The 25,080-nt window shown below is 40.7% G+C and overlaps 1 protein-coding gene, 1 long non-coding RNA gene and 1 pseudogene across 4 annotated transcripts in view; 1 reads left to right on the top strand and 2 right to left on the bottom strand.

Moving 5' to 3' along the window:
- Positions 1-14,245, top strand: part of LOC138040994 (low-density lipoprotein receptor-related protein 4-like) — a 46,978-nt gene extending 32,733 nt beyond the window's left edge. For all 3 annotated transcript variants that reach the window (XM_068886754.1, XM_068886752.1, XM_068886753.1), the window contains 7 exons: positions 244-399; positions 965-1,102; positions 6,485-6,586; positions 7,678-7,784; positions 9,558-9,746; positions 13,181-13,249; positions 13,838-14,245. In XM_068886754.1, coding sequence (XP_068742855.1) covers positions 244-399; positions 965-1,102; positions 6,485-6,586; positions 7,678-7,784; positions 9,558-9,746; positions 13,181-13,249; positions 13,838-13,963 — 887 coding nt within the window. In that variant the 3' untranslated portion in view covers positions 13,964-14,245. The remainder of the gene's footprint in view (positions 1-243; positions 400-964; positions 1,103-6,484; positions 6,587-7,677; positions 7,785-9,557; positions 9,747-13,180; positions 13,250-13,837) is intronic.
- The window catches only part of LOC138041009 (uncharacterized), a 301,351-nt gene that overhangs the window by 196,841 nt on the left and 79,430 nt on the right, over positions 1-25,080 (bottom strand). The window lies entirely within an intron of this gene.
- Positions 3,516-4,418, bottom strand: LOC138042938 (uncharacterized; annotated as a pseudogene).

The following is a 25,080-nucleotide window of genomic DNA, read 5'->3' as shown; positions in this document are numbered from 1 at the left end:
GTTGAGAACACGAAACAAAAGTTTACGCTAATCCTGGATTAAGTTAATCGGCTTTCGAACAACCGGGCTCAGGTTTTTTCAACGGGATTTGAACCCAAGCTGCTCCCACTAAACTCAGTATGCATGAATGCATGAATGCTTGCATGAATGTAAATCAGATGTTGCTTTTTGATTGGAGAAACGTTATTTTGAAGAAAGGACTTTAAAGATTGAGACTAAATTTTGCTATCTAATGGCCTCCAGCTTGCAAGTGGAACGGTAAACTACACTATTACGGTGATCGCTGGAAAGAGAATGGAGTCGACTTCTTCTGCGCCAGCGGTTCCAATGAAAGCCAGAGGGTAAGGCCTGGTTGCTACGTGAAAAACGAACGAGTTAAATGCACGGGAGCAATACCAGGTCAGTCCATACGTTGTTACGTTGCCATTGACCAGGTCTCTCATTTGCCAATTATTTTGGGGGGAGAGGGATAGGGTTAATGTGGGGGAGAAAGACCTGGAAACGAAATTCTTACTCCTAAGTAACAAGTACCTTGCTCAAAGCTTGATGACAAGGGATCGTCCGAGTGAGAGTGGTTCAGAGTAGGACCAGAACTTTAGATAATCCCAAATAGTCTAAGAGTGAAAAATATCTTCAAAAGAAGGTTGGAAAATGGAAGATTCGTTCAAACGTCACATGAATTTTTTATGTCGCGTTCTCAACAGCCTAACAGACCGTCCTCGCAGAGGTATTCCCCAACCTTTCCCAATGGGTTTTCTTGGGAGTTTTCCGTTCCCGCCCAATCGACTAGTGAAATATTCAGATTTTCGGGCTTAGTAGTAAACACCATTGAAAAGAGTTCAGTGCCATTGTTGTGATTACAGCTCCTTTGCAACCAAGTTGCAGTTATTGCAACTTTGCAGAAGCATGGAAAGCTATCTTTTCGCCACGAAAAACTAATAATTCCTACTGGTTTTTGTCACAGGAATTAGACAGCTGTCTCTTTTATCAAACGATAAACTTTTCTTGTGTGATAGTGGGGATGAAATCAGACCAATCAGCGCCAGATGCAACATTCAAAGAGATTGCAACGATTCGTCAGATGAGAGAAACTGTGAAAAATGTAAGAAATGACATATGAGCTTCACTGTTAACCAAGTCTTGGGCTGAACTGTGTCAAACATTAATGAAAAACTAGATTACCATAACACAAAATACATTTAATATCAATCATTATCAAAGTTAAAGAAATAGATATTACTTCGTGGTTGGTGAGGGCGTGCGATTTCTCTTCACGAGTTGCAAACAACCGCAAATCATCGAGTGAGTGGATATGATATGATGATATGATATTTTATTATTTATGCACGGTAAAATCATCAGCTAAGATTACAAACAATGCTAAAATCTAAATTACAAAAGGTAAAATTTTAAAATGATTACAATAAAATACAATTACTATAATACTATATTAATTCTAAAGCTGCTCTCCATGAATGCCGTGCTTTATACTAAAATATGTCTTTAATCAGATTTTTGAAAAGCCCAAGAGACTCTGCTTGTCTCGCTTTGAGGGGTAAGCTATTCCAGACAGTAGCACCTCTATAGCTGAAGCTGCTTCTATAATAATTTGTCCGCGGAAACGGAACATTAAGCTTTCTTTCAGAGTCTCTTAAACTATAAACAGATTTGCGGTTTGTAAATTTAGAACATAGATATTCCGGTGCTAGCCCCTGAAGACACTTATAGACCATTGTGACCAGCGCAATTTGTTGCTGGCTAACTAGATTTTTCCAGCCTAAAATTTTGAATAGCTCGCTAGCATTTGCATCAAAATTAGAGAAGGTCAAAACTCTGGCTGCTCTATTTTGCAGTTTTTGGAATTTTGTCATGTAACGTGATACCACAGTTTCCCCAGACGACATTGCAGTAGTCAAAGTGCGGTTGAAGTAAAGCGTGATAAATAGAGCGCAATGTCGTCTGAGGAACGAGATGCCTTATACGTTTGAGGGCTCCAATTCCAGAAGCTACTTTCTTTGTCAGTTTATCGACATGGCTACTCCAGTTAAGATTATTATCAATAAGCACGCCCAGGGATTTAGCAACAGAAACTTGAGTGATAGGAGCACCATTAATCTCGGGAATTGGAGGATTTGTGAGAGCATACAACCTCTGCCTTGATCCAATCAGCATAAATTCGGTTTTTGTCATGTTCAGGGTAAGTTTGTTTGCTATCAACCACTTTTTAACATTTTCTAGATGATGGTTAAGTCTTGATTCTATGTCGCCTGTATTGTCACCCGCATATGTTAGGTGGGTGTCATCTGCGTACATCCATGGCATACAATTCGTTAGACAGTTTGGCAGATCATTGATATATAGCAAAAACAACAATGGACCCAAAATAGTCCCTTGAGAGACGCCGCAACTTAGTCAGCAAGTTTTAGAAAGTGATCCATTAATGGAACACTTTTGAGTGCGGTTGTCCAAATAGGACTTAAACCAGTTGTAAGAAATGCCATGTATGCCGTAATTATTTAATTTAGATAAAAGGATCTCGTGATTAACCGTATCAAAAGCTTTTTTTAGGTCTAGGAAAACAACAGCGTTTATTTTTCCTCGGTCAATGTTGTAAGCCCAAGTATCCGTAGCCCCAAGTAAAGCCGTAACGGTGGAATGAATAGAGCGAAAACCAGATTGGCATTTACATATTACGTTATGCTTTGTTAGGTACGCATATAATTGGTTATAAACTATTCTTTCGAACACTTTGGCTATAACCGGGATAACGGAAATTGGGCGGTAATTGTTTAGGTCATCACGTTCCCCTTGTTTGAATAGTGGAGTGACCCGTGCACACTTCCAGTCGTCTGGGAACACATGCACCTACATTTAATGACTGATTGAAAATATAGCACAGCGGTTTGCAAATAAGATCCGCGCATTCACATACACGAATAAGTCGAGAAGCCTTTGCAGTGAAAATACTTCATTTGTGGAGGTTGGGCGGAACTGAAACTCCTTATCCGTGCTAGTGAGATAATTCAGATAGCTGTTGCCATCTGAAGAAGGAATATCACTAGCAAGTTTCGGGCCAATGGTAGCAAAATAACGATTAAATTCGTGCGCTATTTCTGCTGGAGCTGTTGCTGATTGCTCATTTACATTCAGTTGTTTCACAGACGTTTCCACGAAATTTCGGGAAGACAGCTCATTGATGATCTGCCAGATTTTGCAGGAATCACCCTTATGCTCGTTTAGCATATTTTGATAATAAACTTGCTTCGCTAGCCTAGTCGCACTATTGACTTTGTTCCGCTGTCTTTTAAAGTGAACCCAATCATTAGGATTTTTTGATCTAATTGCTCTGAGTTTCAAAATATCTCGATCGTGCATCTGTTTTTTAAGCTCAGAAGTAATCCATGGGGAACCCCGCGCGCGAACACGAGTGGTTCTCAATGGAGCGTGCTTGTTAACAATAGCCACAAAGGATTCCTTCCATTCATTCCACATATCATTTGGATTGGAAGAATTGTTTATGTGATCCCAGTCTTGAGATGCAATATCGCTACGAAATTTATCACGGTCAAAATTTCGAAAATTCCTATAGGTTATATTAGTGTGACCCTTACTCTGTCCATTAATGGCTAATTTTCGATAGACATAGACCATGCTGTGATCGCTAATGCCAATATGACGCACACCTGAGCATAACACCTTGTCAGGACAGTTAGTAAAAATTAAATCAATCAATGTTGCAGAAGTTTCGGTTATTCTTGTTGGTTCTGTTATGAGTTGTTGAAGACCATAAACATCCGTGATAGTTAATAATTTGCGTGTATCGCTGTCAAACTGGGATGCGGCCATATTGCAATTTAGATCCCCTAAAAGGTAGAATTCAGTATTAAGGGAATCCAATTTCCCAATCAACTCTTCAAAAGGTGAAAATATACTAACAAGCGAATTAGGTGGTCTATACCACGTAGCAACAATAAATGATTTAGAACGAGGTTTGCGTATTTCAATACAAAGGTTCTCAAGACTGTCCATGCAAAGATCGTTGCGCACCGAAAAGTTAATTGACTTTTTTACATAAAAGCAAACGCCCCCACCTCCATATGCAGTTCTATCACGTCTAACTATATCATAACCAGAGATACTGACCTCATTATCGGTGATGTATTCATTTAGTTTAGTCTCGTTAATTGCGAGAACATCTATATCGTTACTTACGAGAAAGATCTTGAGTTCATCAAGATGAGTGGTCAATTTATTTATATTCAGCGAGGCCAGCTTAAAACCGCGTTTGGAGGGCAATACTCGAGAACGATCAATAGGATTTTGAGTCGGACTTCTCGATGACTCCTGACTGTTGCCTTCCAACGGCACGGCATTAATGGAAGGCATAGTAAAAGTTCAATGAGCTAGACCATGATAAAAATTCTTAAAAATACCCTTGTTACCCGCAAAATTCAGGTGTAGACCTCCACGGTTTAACCCCTTTTCGTTTATATTATTGTGTTCAATAAATCTCCAATCATTCTGACGACAAAACTTCGTCAAGTGCTTGTTCACCTCTGAGACTTTATCATTAAGCTTGTCCTTTCGTGTTACAAGTCCTGAGACTATGACTTGAGCTTCGGAAGACCCCTCTATCTGTTTAGCGAGATCAACAATAGCTTCTGCAACTTCTTTAGATGTTTTGCCGTTTTTAGCCTTCAGATCGTTTGTACCTACATGTAGCACCACTTCATCAGGCTGGAGCTCTAAATTAGGCTTTAAGTAATCTCTCATGGCTTTGGTTGTGGCTCCAGAAAATGACTTTACCACCACTCGGTGCCCTACTGCTTTCGCTAATTTCTTACCGTGAATATCCTTGACCATGGAGTCCCCAATCAATAGGGTTGTAAACTTACTGCTGGCACTCCTCTCTCTGCCGACCTCACCGCGTAAATCATCGTTAGCAGAAGTTTCGCTTGGTTCACTAGGATTACTGCGAGACGACCTATATGACGCCCGTTGATGGTTTTGCCGTCGCTGGATGATTTTGTGTGTTGCTGTCTCTGTCTCTGTTGGATCATCTTGTGCATCACTAAGGATCTCAAACCTGTTACGCGTCACAATATTATTCTGAGTTGACATTTTACGTTGGTTGCGTTTATTACACCCAACATTCGTGCCCGAGTTTTTCACTTGATAAAAACACTTGTTCGTCTCTTGCTGGTGATGGGAGTCTTCTTCGTTCTTTTCTCGTAAAATAAGCCTTAATGCAAGCCTTAGTGAGTCATTTTCCTGTTCCAATGATACAGCACGATTTTCGAGAGACAAACATTTCTCCTCAAGTTCTTCAATAACTCTCTCTTTTTTGCATATAGATGATTCCAGTTTCTCACACCTCCCTTTGTATTCACAAAGTTCGGCGCTAACAGCAAATTCCTCTCGATTTTGGCAATTTATCGAGAGCAGATTAGAGTTGGCTTCTACCTTTTTCTGTAGAATAAGGAGGTCAAGTTTTATACCTTCCATTTCAGCAACTAATTCAGTATTAGATCTCTCTTGACTGGAAAATACTGGTCCCGCTTCGGCTACCCTTGGTTGATTAGCATAAATGTCGTTGGCTTCAAACAACAATGGATTTACTTGTTCGACCGTTGAAGAGACATTCGAGCCCGTTGAATCGGTTCTCCCTGCGTGGAGCGAATGAGTGAGTTGCGATTCTTCACAACGAATGAATAAAAATCGTACGAGCGAACCAACGATGAAGTTATTTGTCTATTTTATCAGTACTGAGATTTCTCTCAAACAGTAATGACAATAGAGATTGTACGACGAAGTGAAAACTCACACAAATATTCGTTCAACTTCGTTGCTGGAATGCCTTCAACTTTTGTAATTTCATTCTTGGTTTCTAAAAAGGCTTGCAAGCAGTTTACATCTTGTTGTGCTTTTTGCAAGGTGGCTTGGTTCTCTTGCTCAGCGATGAAATTGTCAACCGAACCGGCGTCCACAAACCTTTCCGACAACTTGAAAAATAAAAGGGCAGCTTGCAAGTTCTCGCATCAAGGATAACGTAGTTTCTCGAACGATCACCTCACTAATGAAAAACGCCGATCATCCAATCAGACACCGCGAACGCTGATTTTTCACTAGTACAATTTTATCGTTCGCGTTGCTGATTAGTTGTGACTAAAATCAAAACGATGTTTTCATCACCGTCATTTCTGTGGGCAAATCTCAGTACTTATATGACAAAGGGCGGCGATCAATTGAGTGGCGTAATATCGGCCAATCAATCACAGACAGACGATAAAATTAGCCAATCAGAGGTCAAAGCAAATACTTGCATTTGGCGGGAGGCGAGGAAAAACGCGTGCGAACAAAGCACAATCAGTCTCACGCTTGTCCTTACCTCCCATAAGTGGCAATGTGTAACTTTGCAAAACCAAAGACATCGCAAAATTTAGCTGCTTTAAATGTTTCCAATTGTTCTGTTGTTGTTTCTCAGACTACTGTCCCTATGTTATGTCGTATGGATTTCTGTGGAACAGGACACAATTGGGTAAACAAGTTTTGAAACAATGCTCATTGGTTGACCCCACTTGGACAGGTAACTCCTTTTACATGCAGCGTCATTGGTTAATGCCATTACAGAATTTCAGAAACGACGAAAGGATACGACAACGACAACCCCAAAAAGCAGTAATATTATTGGTTAAACGAGGGAAGATGATCGTGCTGCAGTGCCATTTCTCTTTGGTACTCTCCAAGTTGAAGAGACCAAATTTAAGGTTTTGACGACAACGTGGGCATACAAAAGTGAACTCAATATGTCGTTCTCTCTTTACTTCAAACCCGTCCGTACCGATCCAGTTACAGAATAATTCCCCCATATACAATTCAATGTAAACAAGATGGTAATCGTTTCTTAAACTCCCTATTAGCCTTTGACGGGCGACGGGCCCACTCCATTCCAGAGGAATAAAAATATTTTGCGTGACCCAAAAGTCTTATTCAAGTAGATGAAACGCAAAATGGGTGGGGTTTTTTTTCGCAAATGAAACACAAACTTATGATAACTACAGCGGAATGGAAGTGACAAGAACAAGGTCCAAATGGATTTAGCCCATCGCTCGGCAAATGTTTACGATTGTTTAAATTACATCGCCTTATTTTTACAAATAAGCAATATTGTACAGGACACCCAGTGTAGAGTAACAGGAAATCACTCCAAACACGGGTTTGCAACTGCCGAAATCCAGGCAGAGGTGGAGCAGCCCGCATTGTGGAGGCCCTTTGTGCCACTAGGAGCGCGGAGGCTTGGTGTCGTTGAAAGTGAAGGTGAAGCCCCATTACCAGAAAGATCGCCTATGTTAACCTGCTAAGCCCTGATGTCAAAATGTGTATTGTCTCAACAGCTCTGTATGCATTTGTTTGGTACGTATTAGGAGAATCAGTTGCACCGATTGGGGACAGTTCAGCTTATATCAAATCATGTAGGTTGGTTTTTTAGGAGAGAGGAAAACTGGAGCTAGTACCCCCTCCGAGTAGAGTAGAGAACCAACAAACTTAACCCACATGTGACGCCAAGTCTGGGAATCGAACCTGGGTCACATTCGAGGGAAGCGAGTACTCTCACCACAGCGTCATTCATCATCTCATGTTAATCTCATGCACAGCTTTTTGTATTCCTTTTATCAGGAACATTTGAAAGTAACTGCACCAAAAACATTTTCAGAACAATATGGAAGCACAACACCTCTTGCACCTGCGAAAACAAAATCCTACTGGAATATTTCAAAAGCAAGGTGGGTTTAACGAGGTTTGTTCAAACAAACAGTCAATTTGCAGTCAGGCCGTATTCTGCTGTTTTCGAACAGTGTGTTCTTAAAGTTGTTGTTGTTGTGTTCTGTGGTTAATTGTGTTTCATTGGCCCTGAAAAGCCCCTATGGGGAGTGGTCAATTAAGTGTGTATTGTATTGTATTGTATTGTATTGTGTTTTACTTCTCAATCATGTTAGAGAGTTTATGAACTTCATTGAGTACAGTTATTACTGAGCTTTCTATTTATTACCCTTATCCGAGGGGACCGGAATTTCCAGCCAAAATCTAGTGGAACTTCAGCTTTACTAAAGCCGCTGTTACACGTTGAAACTTTAGCTGAAACTTGTGTGCAACGGCGCTGCAAAACGAGTTTCAGTCTTGCACAGTGTAATATAAAAGGTCGAAACTTGTTCGGGAACGTTGAAACTGGTCCGGGAATGTTGAAACTGGTCTCGAAATGTTGTTAACAGATTACCGCAAAACATGTTGACACCAGTTCCATGGCCTTGCCGGTTTCTGATTGGCTTAAACAGCGTAACATAACAAAACTGAGCAAGACCAGTTTCACGGATGTAACACGGTAAAACTCCGAGTTGTTTTTATCACCGCTGCGATCTTTGCGACCGTTGCAGATGTAGAAGGCGGCTCTATTCTTTTCGTGAAACTTGTTTCGCAACGAAAGTTCGAAACAGTTTCACGAAACCGACCATGCTACACGGTGCAACGCCTCCAGAAACTTGTTTAGCAGCGCCGTCGCACACAAGTTTCAGCCAAAGTTTCAAGGTGTAACAGCGGCTTAAACCTACTAGTTTTTACGAGATACCATGCATATTCCGGTGACAAAATATTCATTTATAGGACTTGTTTTCGTTGTGATAGACTTCGTTCCCGCCAATAAGTGATAACGTTTTAAGTATCGTTCGCTATAAAAGCGGCTAAACATTAACTTCGTTCGTTCGTCGTTCGTCGTTCGTTCGTCAGTTTTCGATGGAGTGTAGAATAAGGCAACGTTAAGCATTTTTCTCTAGGATCATACTGAGTTTCCCGTTCCGTTTCGTTTGTATGTAGTTTCGCTCTTCAAAGTCTTCGAGTAGTTTTATGTAGAAAAGTTGAGCTTAGAAATACTGAAACACATAAGTTAATGAATTAAGAGGTCGAATGAAAGAAATGTATGTTTGAAGTGCAGGCTACAGACGAAAGATAGAAGTGATCCTCTTGGGGTATTTACATGAGACCGGAACGAGCTCAGACCGGTATGAGTTCGTATCGGCCTCCAAACATTTCTTTTTATGCGTTTACATGAGAGCGGCCTGACAATAAACTCAGACCGGCTTCGTCTCGGTTGCTGGACGGAAACGAGAAATTCTCATACCGGTTTGAGTTCGTACCGATCTCATGTAAGTGACAACAAATCTCAGACTGGGTCCAGAAGTTTCAAGCCTGTATGCTTTTGGGTCAGCCATATATTTATTTAAAAAACCCAAATGGTTTCATCCCGAAACCAGGCACTGAGCATCTCGTCCCAATTTCATGTAAACAACTGCAAAAATTTCATACCGGTAGAAGTTCATACAGGCGGCTTTCAAAGGGATTCGAACCCATGACCTGAGCAATGAAGCCACTCAGTAAGAGACAATCTTCCTTTGTTCAATTTTCCAGATAAATGCGAGGGTCACTTCTGTCTTTCGTAAGTTAAGATATCTTCTGAACAACTAGTCCTACTGTAGATGGAAACTTTTGCTTTCCTTTTATTTCAGAACGAAGAACTGAACACAACTAATTTCTTAAATGTCTCGGAAGAGTTGGCCAGTGCAGGAAGAGCCATTCGATTCACCAACCCTAAAGTGTTCCATGATATGAACAAAGAGCTATTTAAGGTCATAACAAGCCGCTTTCTATCGCCACTCACTCTTCAAAATGCTGACACAGCTTTGCGATATTGCAGGGTATGAACCTTTTATACATTCATGTGGTGCATGCACTTGTTTCCCACAAACAACTTGTTATGTACAATAAGAATTCCACGTATACGGCAAACGCGGAAATGCCTACTTTCATGCAGAAGCGGCAACCAGCAAACGCAAAAATGGCGGGAAAATCATGGACACGTGGTCACTTTTGCCGTTCGCGTTTCACGTAAACGTGATGCTAAATCTCTCTATTTTCCCGATTTTAGCACTCAAAAACGTCAGCTAGCATTTTTAGGAAGCAAATGGTTAGCCAGGAAGTTTTAATTTTAGCTAACGTTCCTACGAAATCCGTTAAAAAGCAATTTCCAAGCGGATACTGAAGAATCTCTCTCTTTGAACAGTCGTTATATTCATTAGTAGGAACTATGATATGTTTGTTGGGCGCTTCTGCGTCCTTGCGAATTTCGGTTACTGTGCCTTTCATAATAATAATAATAATAATAATAATAATAATAATAATAATAATTAAGTGGAGAAGACTGTGTAAACATTGAAGTGGGCAGTCTGTTTAGATACATTGGAGAAAGTAAGGAAAGATTACTTCGTTTCGTATCGGATGAAAATATTCTGGAGGAGGAGCCTACAAAAATAGAAGTGTCTGAAGAGAGAATGTCTAAATACAAGAACAAAGCATTACATGGGCAATTTGAAACAGCTACAGAACAAGTAAGGGACCCAGAATCCTGGGGGTGGTTAAAAAGGGGAATACTACAAAAAAAAACTGAAGGACTGCTAACCGCTGCACAAGACCAAGATTTACGAACGAATAGCATTTAAAACAGGATTGATAAAGAGGATGTGTCTCCGATGTGTCGGTTATGTGGAGAACGAGAAGAGACCGTAAGTCATATTGTAGCGGAATGTAAGAAATTGGCGCAAAGAGAGTGTAAAATGTGGCGACATGATAAGGTAGGCCAAGTTATCCATTGGAAACTCTGTCAGAAATTCAGAGTGCTGGAAAAAGAACAAGAAAAATGAAAAAATACCAAGAATTAAAAAGAGAGATTGGGAAAATATGGAGCTGCCGAAAAGTAATTGTCGTACCAATTGTCATTGGTGCACTAGGGGCGTTCAGCAAAAATTTGAAAACATCGTTGACGAAAATTGGACTAGATTGCACGTTATTACTACAAAAAGCCTCCTTGTTGGGAACGGCAAGAATCTTGAGAAGAACACTAGACACCTAAGGCCATAGGTCGTGGCTTGCTGCCTAGTTTACAAACCACGTTAACAACATATCGTGTGAATGAACGAAATAATAATAATAAAGCTGTACGGAGCTAGCAAAGGTCAACTTGACTCACTTGTTCAAGTAGTAAGGATCTTCTCGTAAGACATTTATTTATGGTGTCGTTTGGGCTAGACAAGTGTGCTGTCCTGGAAATGAGAAGGGGAAGACAAGTTGGCAGTAGCGGAATAGAACTACCCGACGATCAGCGTATCGGGAAAATAGAGGAGGAAGGCTACAAATACCTTGGCATCTTACAGTTGGACCAGACTCTCAACACCAAGATGAAAGGCAAAATAACATCGGAGTATATCAAAAGAGTCAAGAAGTTGTGTAGATCAAAACTCAATGAAGGAAACTTGATCGATGGCATCAATACCTGGGCTGTAGGTGTAGTACGCTACAGTGGGGATTGTGGACTGGACAGTGGAGGAGGTAGCCAACATGGATAGAACAACTAGGAAGATCTTGGCAATGAATGGCTGTCTGCATACCAGGAGTAATGTTGCAAGGCTATACCTGCCGAGAAAGGAAGAGGGACGAGGACTGATCGGCATCGAGTAGTGTGTACTAAGAAGAGAGAGCAAATCCCTTCATGGCTACCTAAGAGAGAGCACAGAGTGGATGCTTCAAGCTGCGTTGAAGGAGAAAGTGATTGTTGAAGAAGAGAGTCTGCAGGATTATGAGAGGAGGAGGAAAGACGAGAAAGTTAAAAAGTGGAAGGAGAAAGCCCTACATGGTGCGTTTGTCCAACAAATATCAGATGAAGCTGGAGAGGAGTCTTGGAGATGGCTCAGGAATGGATTCGTAAAAAAGGAAACAGGAAGTTTGATTCTTGCTGCTCAGGAACAAGCTTTAAGAAGAAACTCGATCAAATACAGCATAGATAAGACCTCAGAGACACCACTGTGTAGCTTGTGTGCAGATGCCACTGAAACAGTAGGACACATTGTCAGTGGATGCAAGAAGCTTGTCCAGAGAGAGTATAGGAAGCGCCATGACAAGGTGGCCCTGCGGGTACACTGGGAGATGTGCAGGAAGCATGGGTAGAGTGTAATGACAAGTGGTATGTCCATCAACCCTTGCCAACCGCAGAAAATGGAGAAGCGAGGATTACCTGGGACATGACTATCTACACCGACAAAGTGTTGAAAACATAATCCGCCAGATATTATTCTAGTGCATAAAGACACACAGAAATGGACACTTATTGACATAGGTGTGCCAGCGGACCAGAACATCACCAGAACTGAAGAGGAGAAGGTTGAAAAGTACCAGGAACTAGCATTTAAAATTAGAAGGATTCATGGAGCTTCGAAAGTCACAATAATACCTATCGTGATTGGTTCTCTTGGAAGCATATCAAAAGGTGCAAGGACCTGATTTGGCAAGCTAGATGTACCTGATTTACTTTGAAGTGTACAATTATCAGGCATCCTTGGAACTGCTCACCTGTTGCGGAAAGTGTTGTGTCTCCAAGCTACGGGGAGTTGCTGAGACACAATAAACATTACCCAGTAGAACACCCGAAAACTGGAGAGAATCCAATAATAATAATAATATTGAAGTGTCAAAATATGTTAGCATAAAATACTAATACTCATACACTTGCAGACTCTGAAGGTCAATGAGCGGGTGCTTTTGACGCTGCGCCAATCGCTGCAACCAGATCAGTTGAAGGGGTCGGATTCAGCGTTGTGACTGATTTCGATCCAATTTGTCCGTTTCTAATTTCAGCGGTCGGATAACTGTTAAATGAAACGTACCTGTAGGGTGAGGTTTTATTTGGATTCTGTGAGTCATTGGTCGGGATTGGAGGAGTCATGTGCCCACCCTATACTGGGTCCCAACCGTTATGTACTGTGTGAACACTCACATATTCTTTAAAAACTAAACTTCCTACTTCGTGTGCTTTCTCGCGTGACTCGCTAGTGATTAACGTCGAAACATAATTCAGGCTTAAAACGGGATTTGAACTCGTGACCTTGGGATTCGATGATAATTTCAAGACTTCATATTCTCTTCGCAATTCAAAATTTGTGCGTTTTATGTCGGTCCGCTATCTATCGTGGCGAATATAATTGCCAGCATCGAAAAGCGGATCTCGTTGATTGGAATTAAACCTTAGAGCCCGTGTGTTTATGAAACACTGAATCGTTTGTGTCTTTATGTTTCTTTTCAGAGCTTTATTGACACGATAACGGGGTCTCCACAATACAGGATTAAGAACACCTTTTGTAAAGCGAAATTGGTAAGCTACGCCATGAAAGTGAGGCGAAAATATGAATTATACTTTAATGCACTGTTCATATTCAGCATGAGTCAAAAAATGTAACAAAGATTCTCCTGTACACTGCACATTGGGCGAGAATTGGACAACCTGCTATGCAGGGCTTCTCTCCGTTCGGCAGAGAAAAGCCCTGGGAACAAGGTTCATAATAGAGTGCTAAAGTGGTGACGTCATAAAAATTTAATTTTTTAGAAAATTACGGGATTGTTGGGATATTTTGAAAGAACAACATCTGAAAGGCCTAGTGGCCAAAAACTAGCATTGTGGGGCAAATTGTCCCTGAGATACTAGTCACGCGTGGCTCTGATGACTCCACACAAATCCTTCTACATCTGACCCTGTTCCTAATGTTATGAACTGAAAATTGTGACCTAAAATGCTAATTTTTGGCGAGTAGGCCTTTTGGATGTTGTTCTTTCATAATACCCCGAAAAATCCCATAATTTCACAAATCTAATTTTTATGACGTCACGCTTTAGGACTCCTTTGACGGATTTGTCGGTCATTTTTGCTCCTGGTATAGTTGCCAAAGACCATTTCGTTTTTTAGGCTGACGAAAGAAATATATTGGCCAGAGAGGCTGTGGATTTCCTGCGCCAAGCTCCAAATGGAACAGAAGCTCACAGAGTGGGGTGGACGTTAAGTATATGGCCTGTTCTAGAGCAAAACGTGTGAGTGAGGATGTTGCTGAATGTATTGTTTACATTCCATCCAGGGTTTTCGTTTGAGGCCGGAGGCCGGACGTTGTTTACTATTTCACGTCCGGTGCTAGCACTTTGACGCTATAAATTTGTACTTTTGTTAGCTTTTTTTTCCTGTTTTTTTTTTTTTGTCTTTCTTTATGTGGACGCCAAGAACTTCAAACTAATGACGAGCCACATCGCTTTAGTTTGCTTACTAAACGGAATCATTTATAGTAATTTATAGGGGCCCCAGTCCTCCTTGAGGGTTTGCTCTCCCGCCTGACAACGGAAAATAACCTTGTCCGGTACTTTCATTATCATTATCTGTACTTTGAAAAGCTGTCGAAAACACTGTCCATCGCAAATACATACTCAATACTGAATCATAACCTCAATAATCATCATGGTTGTAACATGATATGGGTCGCTTTGCTCGAGTTCATTTAAGCACGACTAGTTGTTCAATATGGCTATCAACAAACACCAACAAACAGAGAAAAGTGACTGGGACAGACCTCCGAATGCGTCTACGCAGTGTTGATTGACAAATCATCCGCAGATGCCTAAGGTACCACGCCTCTTCTAGTTCGTCTTTGTGGTTAAGATCTCTAGTTTAACTACCTGAGCACTAGTTGGGGAGATTGTTTATAAAATCCTCAAAACCGCATGAAACTAAAGTATGATTCTCTCCAACTTCAGTGCCACTGATTGTTGCTTATTATTGTTAGTTATTGTTGAGATAACGGTGTGTTCTCTCAAGAATAAATCATGGAATGTAGGACCACGCCCCAAGGAGGGGGGGGCTCAGTCAAGAGTTGCACTATGTTGGTCTAGGTTAGAAGCAGAACCAGAGGAGACCGTGAACCGCTAACAGTTATATTGCTTACTCATCCCATAATATTAAGGGAGTTACACAATAGGAATTTCTCTGCGGAAGGCCGCGGGAACCAATCCTGGGAGGAACACCATTCGGAGTCGGCCCAGTCTGTAGGGACGTTATTGCCGACAATGGGAACTGCTCTGGACTACTGATCGAGGGATCGGAGACCGGGGTGTTAAAGTTTCATTTTTCTATTAGACTCCAACTTAAAAACCCACGCAATTACATAATCAAAAACGTATTACCTAATTAACAGGGGGAAAACTTTAATGAAAAGGCCAGAGCGGCTGTGGATTTCCTGCGCCAAGCTCTCAATGGAACAGAAATGGCGTCATCGGAACACAAACGTGTGAGTGTAGGATGTTGCTGAATGTATTGTTTCCATTGCATCCAGGGTTTTCGTTTGAGGCGGAGGGGGGCCGGACGTTTGTTCACTATCGCACGTCCGGTGCTAGCACTTTGACGCTATAAATTGTGTACATTTTGTTGGTTTTTTTTGCTGTTATTTTTTTGTCTTTCTTTATGTGGAAGCCACAAGAACTTCAAAACTAAGGACGAGCCATGAAATCGCTTTCGTTGCTGTACTAAACGGAATCATTTATAGTAAGTTTATAGGGGCCACAGTCCTCCTTGAGGGTTTGCTCTTCTGCCTGACAACGGAAAATAACCTTGTCCGGTACTTTCACTTATCAGATCCTGTCTTTTGAAAGACTGTCGAAAACACTGTCCATCGCAAATACATACTCAAGATCTTAATAATTAACCTCAATAATCATCATAGTGGTAACATGATATGGGTCCCCCCCCGCCCTTTGCTCGAGGTCATTTAAGTGCGACTAGTTGTTCAGTATGGCTATCAACAAACACCAACAAAGAGAGAAAAGTGGACTGGGAATTTAAGGCCATAAGGTACCACGCCTCGTCTAGTGCGGCTTTGTGGTTAAGATCTCTAGTGTAGCTACCTAAGCACTCGTTGGGGAGAGTGTTTATAAAAATCCGCAAAACCGCATGAAAATTAAAGCATGATTCTCTCCGACTTCAGTGCCACTGATTGGTGCTTATTATTGCTAGTTATTGTTGCGATACCGGCCGTGTTCTCCAACAATAAATCATGGAATGTAGGACCGCGCCCCAAGGAGGCTCAGTCAAGAGTGCAATATGTGGTCTAAGTTATAAGCAGGAACCAGAGGAGACAGTAACAGTAACATTTATTATGCCTACTCATCCCATAATATAAAGGAGTTACACAATAGGCTTTTTCCTGCGGAAGGCCGCGGGATCCAACCCTGGGAGGACCACCATTCGGAGTCGGCCCAGTCTGTAGGACGTTATTGCCGACGGGAACTGATCTGGACTACTGCATCCAGGACTCGGAGACAGGGGTTAAGTTTCATTTTTTCTATTAGACTCCAACTTAAAACCCACGCAATTACTAATTCAAAACGTATTTACGTAATTAGGAGGGACTACCTTTAATGGAAATGCACCGTCACTGCTAATTCTGCAGTTGAACACGGGAACAGAAGTTGACAGTCACACCCGAGAACAATGGGACGAGGAAAGATCACACGAATTCGAATACGACCAGGGCAACAGACGCAATAACCGGGAAGGCATCGATCATTAAGTGACTAAAAGGATAAATATAGTTCAGTTCAGTTGTTCCAAAGGTTGTAAACCGAGAGATGGATTGGCTTAACACTAGAATTTCTCGGTTATTCTTGCTTATTTCATGATTTGTGCCCCATATATAAGACCTCAAAGCCCCAAATGAAAAAAACAATGCATGGAAATCAAAGTTGGGAAAACAACTGTTGAAATACTTACAGTGGGAAAATGTTCTCTTTTTCATATATCTTTTCGATTCCCCTTTGCGAGGTGTGTTTCTTGGGTACTCAGTCGGAGTGTAGCGCAGAAAGTTACTGTCACAAAAAATAAACCTGAAGACAGGCTCCGAGAACACCACCAAAAAACAGACCAATAGCTCTGCACCACCCCACGTGCGTTTTACATTTTGGTCCCTATCCACGCCGTTCTCGTCCTGACAACGACGCCAAAGCCTAAAAATTGAGGTATATAGAAGACGTGAGCAACCTGATGATAAATTGTCAATTTTCTCACCAAACAAACATACTGGTCATTACAATTAATTTTCTGGACAAGTTCATACACACTTTCCATGCCGAATGACGCGGCAACAATCGGAAAACGATTTCACTAACGAAAAGTTATAATTTTCCGTAACGTTTTTATTAGCCGTCGTCGTTGTCATTGATTAACTTCTCTAAAAGTAATGGTGGGCAAACACTAGGGGCATGGTTGCAGGGGACATGTTGCAGCGAAATGTTCCAGCGACAAAAAAAGGTGTGTAGTACAGAGCTGAAGAGAAATGCATTAGGGTCGTGTTGCGGGGGACATGTAGCAGGGACAAAATCACAACATTTGCACACACATGGAAAATGGTGCAGGTACATGTTTTTGGATATATTGCCGCGATATGTTGCAGAGACGTCTCCCATTTGAACTTCATGGACACGTCCCGGGGACAAAATCATGAACCCCCAGTACCAGTTCACACGAGAGACCATGTCGCTAGCTGAAACATATCCCTGAAAACAGGTACCCGCAACGTTTTTGTGTGAGCACATATTGTGGATTTTGTCCCTGCTATATGACCCCGCGTGTTCTACCCACCTTAAAGCACTGATGGTGGGGATTCATCGTGAATGGGTGACTACCTTTGTCTTTTATCCCACCCTGCTGATGGGGGGACCTCAACCTTAGGTCATCGCAGCGCAGGACGGATACAGAAGAAGTTCTGGAACGAAAAATTTTTTTTGTTACCTCAACTAATAGAGCGACTTTCATATGACCTTAAAAATAAACGTAAAAACAGAAGGTAAAAAAAAAAAAGCAAAACATTTAAATCCTCCTGAAGCCCTGGAAGATTTGGCTAAAATGTTATAACCGCACACTGAAAGTTGTCTTGGATAAACATGCTCCTTTAATTACCAGGTCTATCAAAGAGAGACCTCGTGTTCCTTGGTTCAATGAGGAGATCAAGATGGCTAAACGTGAAAGAAGAAAGGCTGAGAAAAGATGGAGAAGAACTCAGTCATATACTGACTTGGCTGCCTAAAAGGTTAAGAGGAATGCAACAACCGCTCTATGAACAAGGCTCGCAGCGGAATTTACACTAATTTCGTGAGGAGAACAGCAAGGATCAAAAGAAGCTGTTTGCCGCTAGTAATCGCTGGCTAAATAGAGGAATCTGCCGACTGTCTACCCCCCACTATTGGATAAGGCCCAATTAGCCGAGGATATGGGGGAGTGTTTTGTACAGAAAATAGGGAATATTAGGAGTCGTCTCGATAGTCATGGTGCTGCTGACTACCATAAACACGACAAAGAGGGCATTGAGTCGTCTTTTGCCCACCTCACTGAATGTGCGGGTTAACGGAACAAGAGGTGAAGTCTCTTAGGCAGTATTCGTCTTTAAAATCTTGTGTTCTTGACCCTATGGCTTCAACGTTGGTCAGCCGATGTGATGTTCTATGCCCTGTACTTCAAAGATGATAAATACGTCCTTAACGTCTGGTCACTTTCCTGTCGTCTGGAAGGAGGCTCTAGTCTTACCGTACTTAAAAAACCTGGCCTCGAACATACTCTTCAAGAATTTTCGTCCGTTAGTAACTTACCATGTGTTTCGAAGCTGACAGAGTCAGCCGTATATAACCAAATTCATAGCAACAATCTTGCGAGAACAATCTTTAGCCTTCCAATCAGTCATCTTATAGAGAAAGAATTATAGAACCGAAACAGCGTTGGCTGTTAGAGTGAAAAATGATATCTTGTAAATATGAACAAACAGGCATGTACCACTATTGGTCTTATTAGATCTTAGTGCGGCATTGCCACTGTGGATCACAATGTTATTACTTAGTCGCCTTCACTCAAAATTGGTATATCGGGGCGCACTTAAATGGTTTCGCTGCCTACCTTAGGGGCGATCACAGCGTGTTATGGTCAAGGCAATTTATCTCAGAATTTGAATTTGGAATTTGGTGTACCGCAGGGCTCTTGCTCGGGCCATTGCTTTTTTACGATTTATGCAAGCAAATTGTTGAAGTTAACAAGGAGCCACTCCCTACGGTTCTACTGCTACGCTGACGACACGCAGCTGTATGTGTCCTTTAGGCCAAAATAAGAGCTTTGGGCAATGTTGAGGCTGGCACTGCTATTCAGATTGTGTGGCATGACTATACGCAATGGGATGACCAATGACAAACTACTTCTCAATGAAGATAAAACCGAATTTCTAATGATAGGTACCAAGCAACAACTAGCCAAGTTTACATTGATCAGCTTATAATTGGAGGCAGCGTAATTAGACCAAAGGACGTAGTTAAGATCTGGGGCATGGTTAGACTCGACTATTTCAATGAATTCTCATGTAAATACATACTGGCTCAAATGCTTTTTATTACTTGTATAATATAAGAAGAATTAGGAAAATATCTTTTCTAGGGCGGTCCACTGATGACGCTTATTCACGCATTTGTCTCAAGCCGCGTCGGATTTATTGCAACCGCCTGCTATATGGCCGGCCAACCTATCAGCTTAATAAACTTGCAGAGGGGTCCAAAATTGTGCAGCTAGGTTAATTTTCAGGAATCCAAGTACTGCCATGTAAGACCGCTGCTGTATAATCTGCACTGGGCTGCCCGTTAAATTTCGAATTGACTTTAAGATATTACTGTTAACGGATAAAGGCTATCAATGGATTAGCGCTTTTTATCTCCAAGAACTTATTAATCTTAAAGAAGCATGTAAATACAAGTTACGCTCCGACTGTGATGGACTGCCTACTAAACCGTGTGAAATTTAAGAACCTTAACAACTTTAGGAGATAGATCTTTTGCTGTTGCTGCTCCTCAACTATGGAATTACTGCCCTATGCGCTCAGGAGTACCCCCTCAGGAGCCATCTTTTAAAAAGACACTCAAGACATTTTATTGCAGAAAGCTGTTTTTCATAACTTATTACATATGTTTTAGGTAGGTTTTATGCAGTTTTAGGTCTTAAGCGCTGATGAAAATAGCTATATTGCTATCGGCGCTATACAAGTTTATATTATTATTATTATTATTATTAATGTGGCTTATCGAACAAAAAAAACAAAACAATGGCGAGCGAAAGCGGATGACAACAAACATCGTCTCTGCATGGAACTTTCTGGAAAGTTTCCGCTTTGACGTCATTTGAAAAGCGGTAATGTGATTGGGCAATCGACGTGTTTACTGCCCATATTTGGCGTTTTCTTGGCGGGAATAAGGAGAAGCTTGTTTTAATCTTTTCAAACAGTGGTCCGTAAAAACAAAATCGCGAACACTTTTTCAAGGTCACACGAAAGTCAGTCTAACTACTCACATACTAATTATAGGTTGACACTACAGGTGCGCTCCACTGTCAAACGTTATGTTGTACGCAGAATTCAATGTGTTCAGGGCCCAGATATAATAAATTAAATGCCCGTTTAGAAACGGAGCAGCATTAGCGTAAGGCAACTGATGTTGAAGCGGGGAGCGAACAAATCAGTACTTAATCTGAAAAGAGCGTTGCATAGATTGGTTGTCGTTGGAAATGTAAGGAGTAGATTAATCATGGCGGACACGGTGGTGTACCAGTCGAACACAGAAAGCAACAAACGCAAGGTTAATTTTACAGCAATGGAGTCCCCTTTTTTTTTTAAAAAATGTAACACTGTAAAGGAAGTTGATGTTGGTCTACATGTAAATGAAATGGTGTAAAGAAAACAACGGTGGAAGGAATGAATTGGTAATCTCAACATAAAATCTTCCCAGACAGTGCTGAAGTCGCATTTGAAAAACTGAATGTTATCCGATGATCTTGCAGACCAAGGATCTCACAAAGGAGCAAGTGAAGGCATTTTTGAGACAGAAAAAATTGCACCGAGCTGACGTTTGATTGAGGTACGGTGCTTAAAATTGTTGAAACAAGGTTGTAACTGCTAAAAGCGCTCGCGACTTCAAACCTTCAAACAACACCTTGATAAGAAAGAAATTATTTATTTGATACGTATTATTTAATATGTAGTTGTGGGCTGCAACTGTAAAATAAGCACGTGATATAAAGTTAACTCTTTAAGTACTAAACAGAGCTCAAGCCCGAGCTCGAAGCGCTTGGGCCATAAATCAACGGAAAAGAGAACAAAAAAAAAACATTGATTACACAACATGGGCTTGCAAGCAAACACTGCATCAAAATTTCTAATTTAGCGGACCGTACTGTAGAATGCGACCCACTAAATTAGCCAATCATAGCACGCGTGCTATCTGGGAGATATAATGAAAAACGTTTCCAAAATATAAATGGTATGCTGTAGTGAAACTGGAAATGGATATAGATCATAGTAATAGAGGAGGAATGATAATGAAAAAAAAAAACCCGGTTACGTAATTCATGCATAGTGTATGAGCGCAAAAACAAAAAATTGCGCACGATCGTGCATTTTCCAACCTAAATCATGCGCCCCCACCAGCCCCCCCAAAGAACCGTTTCCTTGGAGTGTGGTAACACAAAGTTGATAAGTTCCAATTTTGGTCATCTTGTTGAATGCTATCACTTCAATATTCTTCAATCTCTTTGACAGAAAAATTACGCCTTCCGGTTTAAAGGAGACACTTCAAGTGAACACCTGAGGCACGAAAAAATTCAGACCTAATTGGAAGATAGTTTTACTGTGTCTTTCAATATCAGCAATAATTCTAGCTCTTATAGTCCTGGTTATGCTGAGGTAAGCTGACGTACTTTCTCTTAAACCAGGAGCTTACCACTTTAATACTAGGTCTATGGCAACGGCATTTTCACAAATCAAGCTATTTTAGGCGAGTCCTCAAATGAGATTTGGTTTGCACGAGGGACCATTCTCAATCCCAAAGGTAGTAACTTCCCATGCAAAAATTGTCGTTAGGTGGACTGAAAGTGGGTTTCGCAGGAAAAATCAATCTAAAACTTTACCACAATTGCTTGTAATCTCGTAATCTGATTGGTTAACTTGTAGTTGTCGCTAAGAGCCTAGACAACGCGGTACGCTGTTCAGGCTCGCGTTCAATTTGTCACGCAATGTAATAGCCAATCAGGAACGCCCATTTGGGAAATAAACCAATTATATTGTGAGAAAGTTATAGACCATACGCTTGCTCTTTTTCTTCGTGTCTTGATTTTGGTCCCGCTCTGAAATAAAAAACTTTCTTTGGCGTTGAATATTGGCAGTAAAAAACAAATCGAAAGTGGTGGTCAGCGTTGTCTGTTACTCTTATTGACAACCGTAGGTCGTCATCACAGACTGTGATTCACGAAATATCGTTGTCGATAAGAGTACAGACCACGCTGAACCACTTTCGATTGTTTAAATAGATCGGTTTGTAAATGAGATGTTTTTTTTTTTTTTTTTTTTTTTTTTTTTTTTTTTTTTTTGTTACCTTTTTTATTTTTTTTTTTTTTCTTGTTTTTTTTTCTTTGCTGTTTTGTTTTTTTTTATTTTTTTTTTTTTTTTTTTTTTTTTTTTTTTTTTTTTTATTTTTTTTTTTTTTTTTTTTGTTTTTTTTATTTTTTTTTTTTTTTTTTTTTTTTTTTTTTTTTTTTTTTTTTGTTTTTTTTTTTTTTTTCCCGTTCCACAAATACAATGAAGTTGTGCTGTCCTAGCCATGGCCTTATGGCTTATAACATTTTACGAACGGAGAATAAATCAGGGAGTTCGAACCTTATTTCAATATTCGTTTCCGTTAAGGTTGAAAAACTCTGAGCGGTTCTTTATACACAAAAGTCTCCTTTTCACGCTGGGCCTGCGGAAAACCTCGTGTTTGTTCTGGATAAAACCTTGTTTGACACGAGACAAGAGCACCCGGTGAGTAGTTATCACTTCATGATACTCGATCACTAATTATACAAATTAGATATACAATGTACGCATCATGTAAACCCAATTAATTATATCCTCGACAAAATATCGGGTTTCGGATTGGTCAATGACTCTTTTCGTAAATAAGCAGTAAAAAGGCTTTTTCCGTGTTTACATGAGCCTAATCTAAAACACGAGGCGGCGGTGGGTGAATTCGAGACAGTTATGCAAACCCACGGACGCAGTCTCCGAAACATATAAATTCGACTGTTGCCCTTTTAGAAAATAAATTCGACAAATGAAGGAAATGCTCTTTTTATACTTTTTGATCGAAAACAGATTTTTCTTGATACAAGCCCATATAGTTCCGCCCAGCCAATCAAAACGGCCGTCTGACAACACAGAACCAATCGACATTCGTGTGATGTCACAGCTATGTTACTTACTATCATCTAAAAACCAGCTAATGACCCAATAAGAGTGCGCGTACTATCCTAATTAATTTATTAATAGGTTATAGAGTTGCCATACTCTTTAACGGTTACCAATTAATATAGTCGATATAGGCCAAGCCTAAAAAGCGGAGCTCCCGGCTGGTTTATTCGTACTGGCTATAGGATTAGTGAAAAAAAGGGCATTTGGAACTGTCCGCCTCTTGGTTTTCCCGGAAATTGCTTAATTATGTCATTTATTCGCTGACTAAACTAGTGAATTCCATGGTTAATTTCACCCTGAAAAACGGACGCTTAGCTTGAATCAAGAGGAGGGATGAGTGGGATATCGATTTTTCCAGCGAACTCTACTGTCGAATTCACCAGTAGGCAATTAATTTTTCTTGAATCGCAAGAGTTTGAAAAGAAAACTAGGCAAATCCTCAGCACGCGAACCGGAAAGGAAAGAAGCCATTTCAGAGTCGACTGTCAAAAGCCAGCGAATAGGAATCACGCTAAAAATTAGAACTCACAGGACGTACTACAAGCTCGTGATGTGAAAGCTCATACTTTATTTATTCCACTTTATACTCTGTGAAAACGAGATCATTTACATTTTGATGTACGTCATTGAAACACGCCCGCTTGGCTTAGAACAAGAATCGGCTAGAGATGGACAAACTTCAAACACGATCTCCAACAAATTACCTGTACGTGCTCTAAACAAACTTCTGAAAACACAAGCTGGTGATATTTCTCACAACTTTTTACGAGAACTCATTGCGATTACATGTGTAGCACCTAAGTGCAAAAATTTCTTGTCACTGTCGAGGCACATCGAAAAACAATTAGGCAAGCGGAGTAAAAAAAACATTTTAAAGCCAAAAAAAACCAGCAAAAGATCAGATTATTTCTGTCAAAAAAGAGTACAGATGATTGTTATTTAATTCCAGTTAACAATAAAAATTCGAGTTTCATTCCTGAGCAAAGGAAAAACGACTAAAAAAAACCACTTTTTTAGAAATAATGCATCACCTTGAAATAACTCATTGTCCCTTTTTCATAGAAATAAAAAAACGGTGTAGGGTCCAAGAAAAGAACATTTGGGGAGGTAACTTCTCTCAACCTAACCTTAAGCTATTACTGGTGTACCGTTTTCTCGTTCTCCTTCTCCTATCTATCTCCTTTCGTTTCTGCTCTTCTGTCATAGGCCGTCCAGGGATCTTGCCACCTGAGTCGATTCAAAAGTAAAAATCTTAACACATACCAAAAACTTCAATTCAGAGCAAAAAGCAGCCCAAAACAAATTAAAATAAAACACTCAGCTTTAAGTTTATATAGCTCCAATGCTTGACTTGAATAACTACGTACGGCCACCGATGTGTCCTGACCACAGCTATATCATGTTAAACCTGGACTGAAAACCAGCGAAAAATGCAAGAAAAATATTTTCCAAACCGTACCTAAACACGAAAAAGCATCGACTGTCAAGAGCTTTGCTGACGTACATGGCTGTGTAGCCGCGTCGAGCCACAGAAAGAGCGCGAAAAATAAGCCTCGATCAGGGTGTGTGTGTGTGTGTGTGTGTCGTGTATGATGGCGTGAGCCTGTCGATTCCAATCAACAACCAGTCCCTGGTCAGCTGCCAACTTAAAAAAAAACAGCTGACCTTGGTAAGGTCTATCTAGAGCCCGCTATATGGTCAACGTGATACTGGTCAAGCGGATACCTTGTTTTGACAGGTGTCAATTGACCATAAACATTGATGTCCAATATCAAAGATGTATGCTGTAAACTAGTTAAGGTGTCAAATGGAGTATTGCCTCCTGGATGAAGCTCTAAACTTGAGCCCGTGATATGGTTACGTGTAATGG

This window comes from Montipora capricornis, chromosome 3, assembly GCF_036669925.1.
Source record: "Montipora capricornis isolate CH-2021 chromosome 3, ASM3666992v2, whole genome shotgun sequence".
NCBI classification, from domain to species: domain Eukaryota; kingdom Metazoa; phylum Cnidaria; class Anthozoa; order Scleractinia; family Acroporidae; genus Montipora; species Montipora capricornis.
Note: the sequence above shows the minus strand (reverse complement) of the source record. Positions and strands in the feature narration are given on the sequence as shown.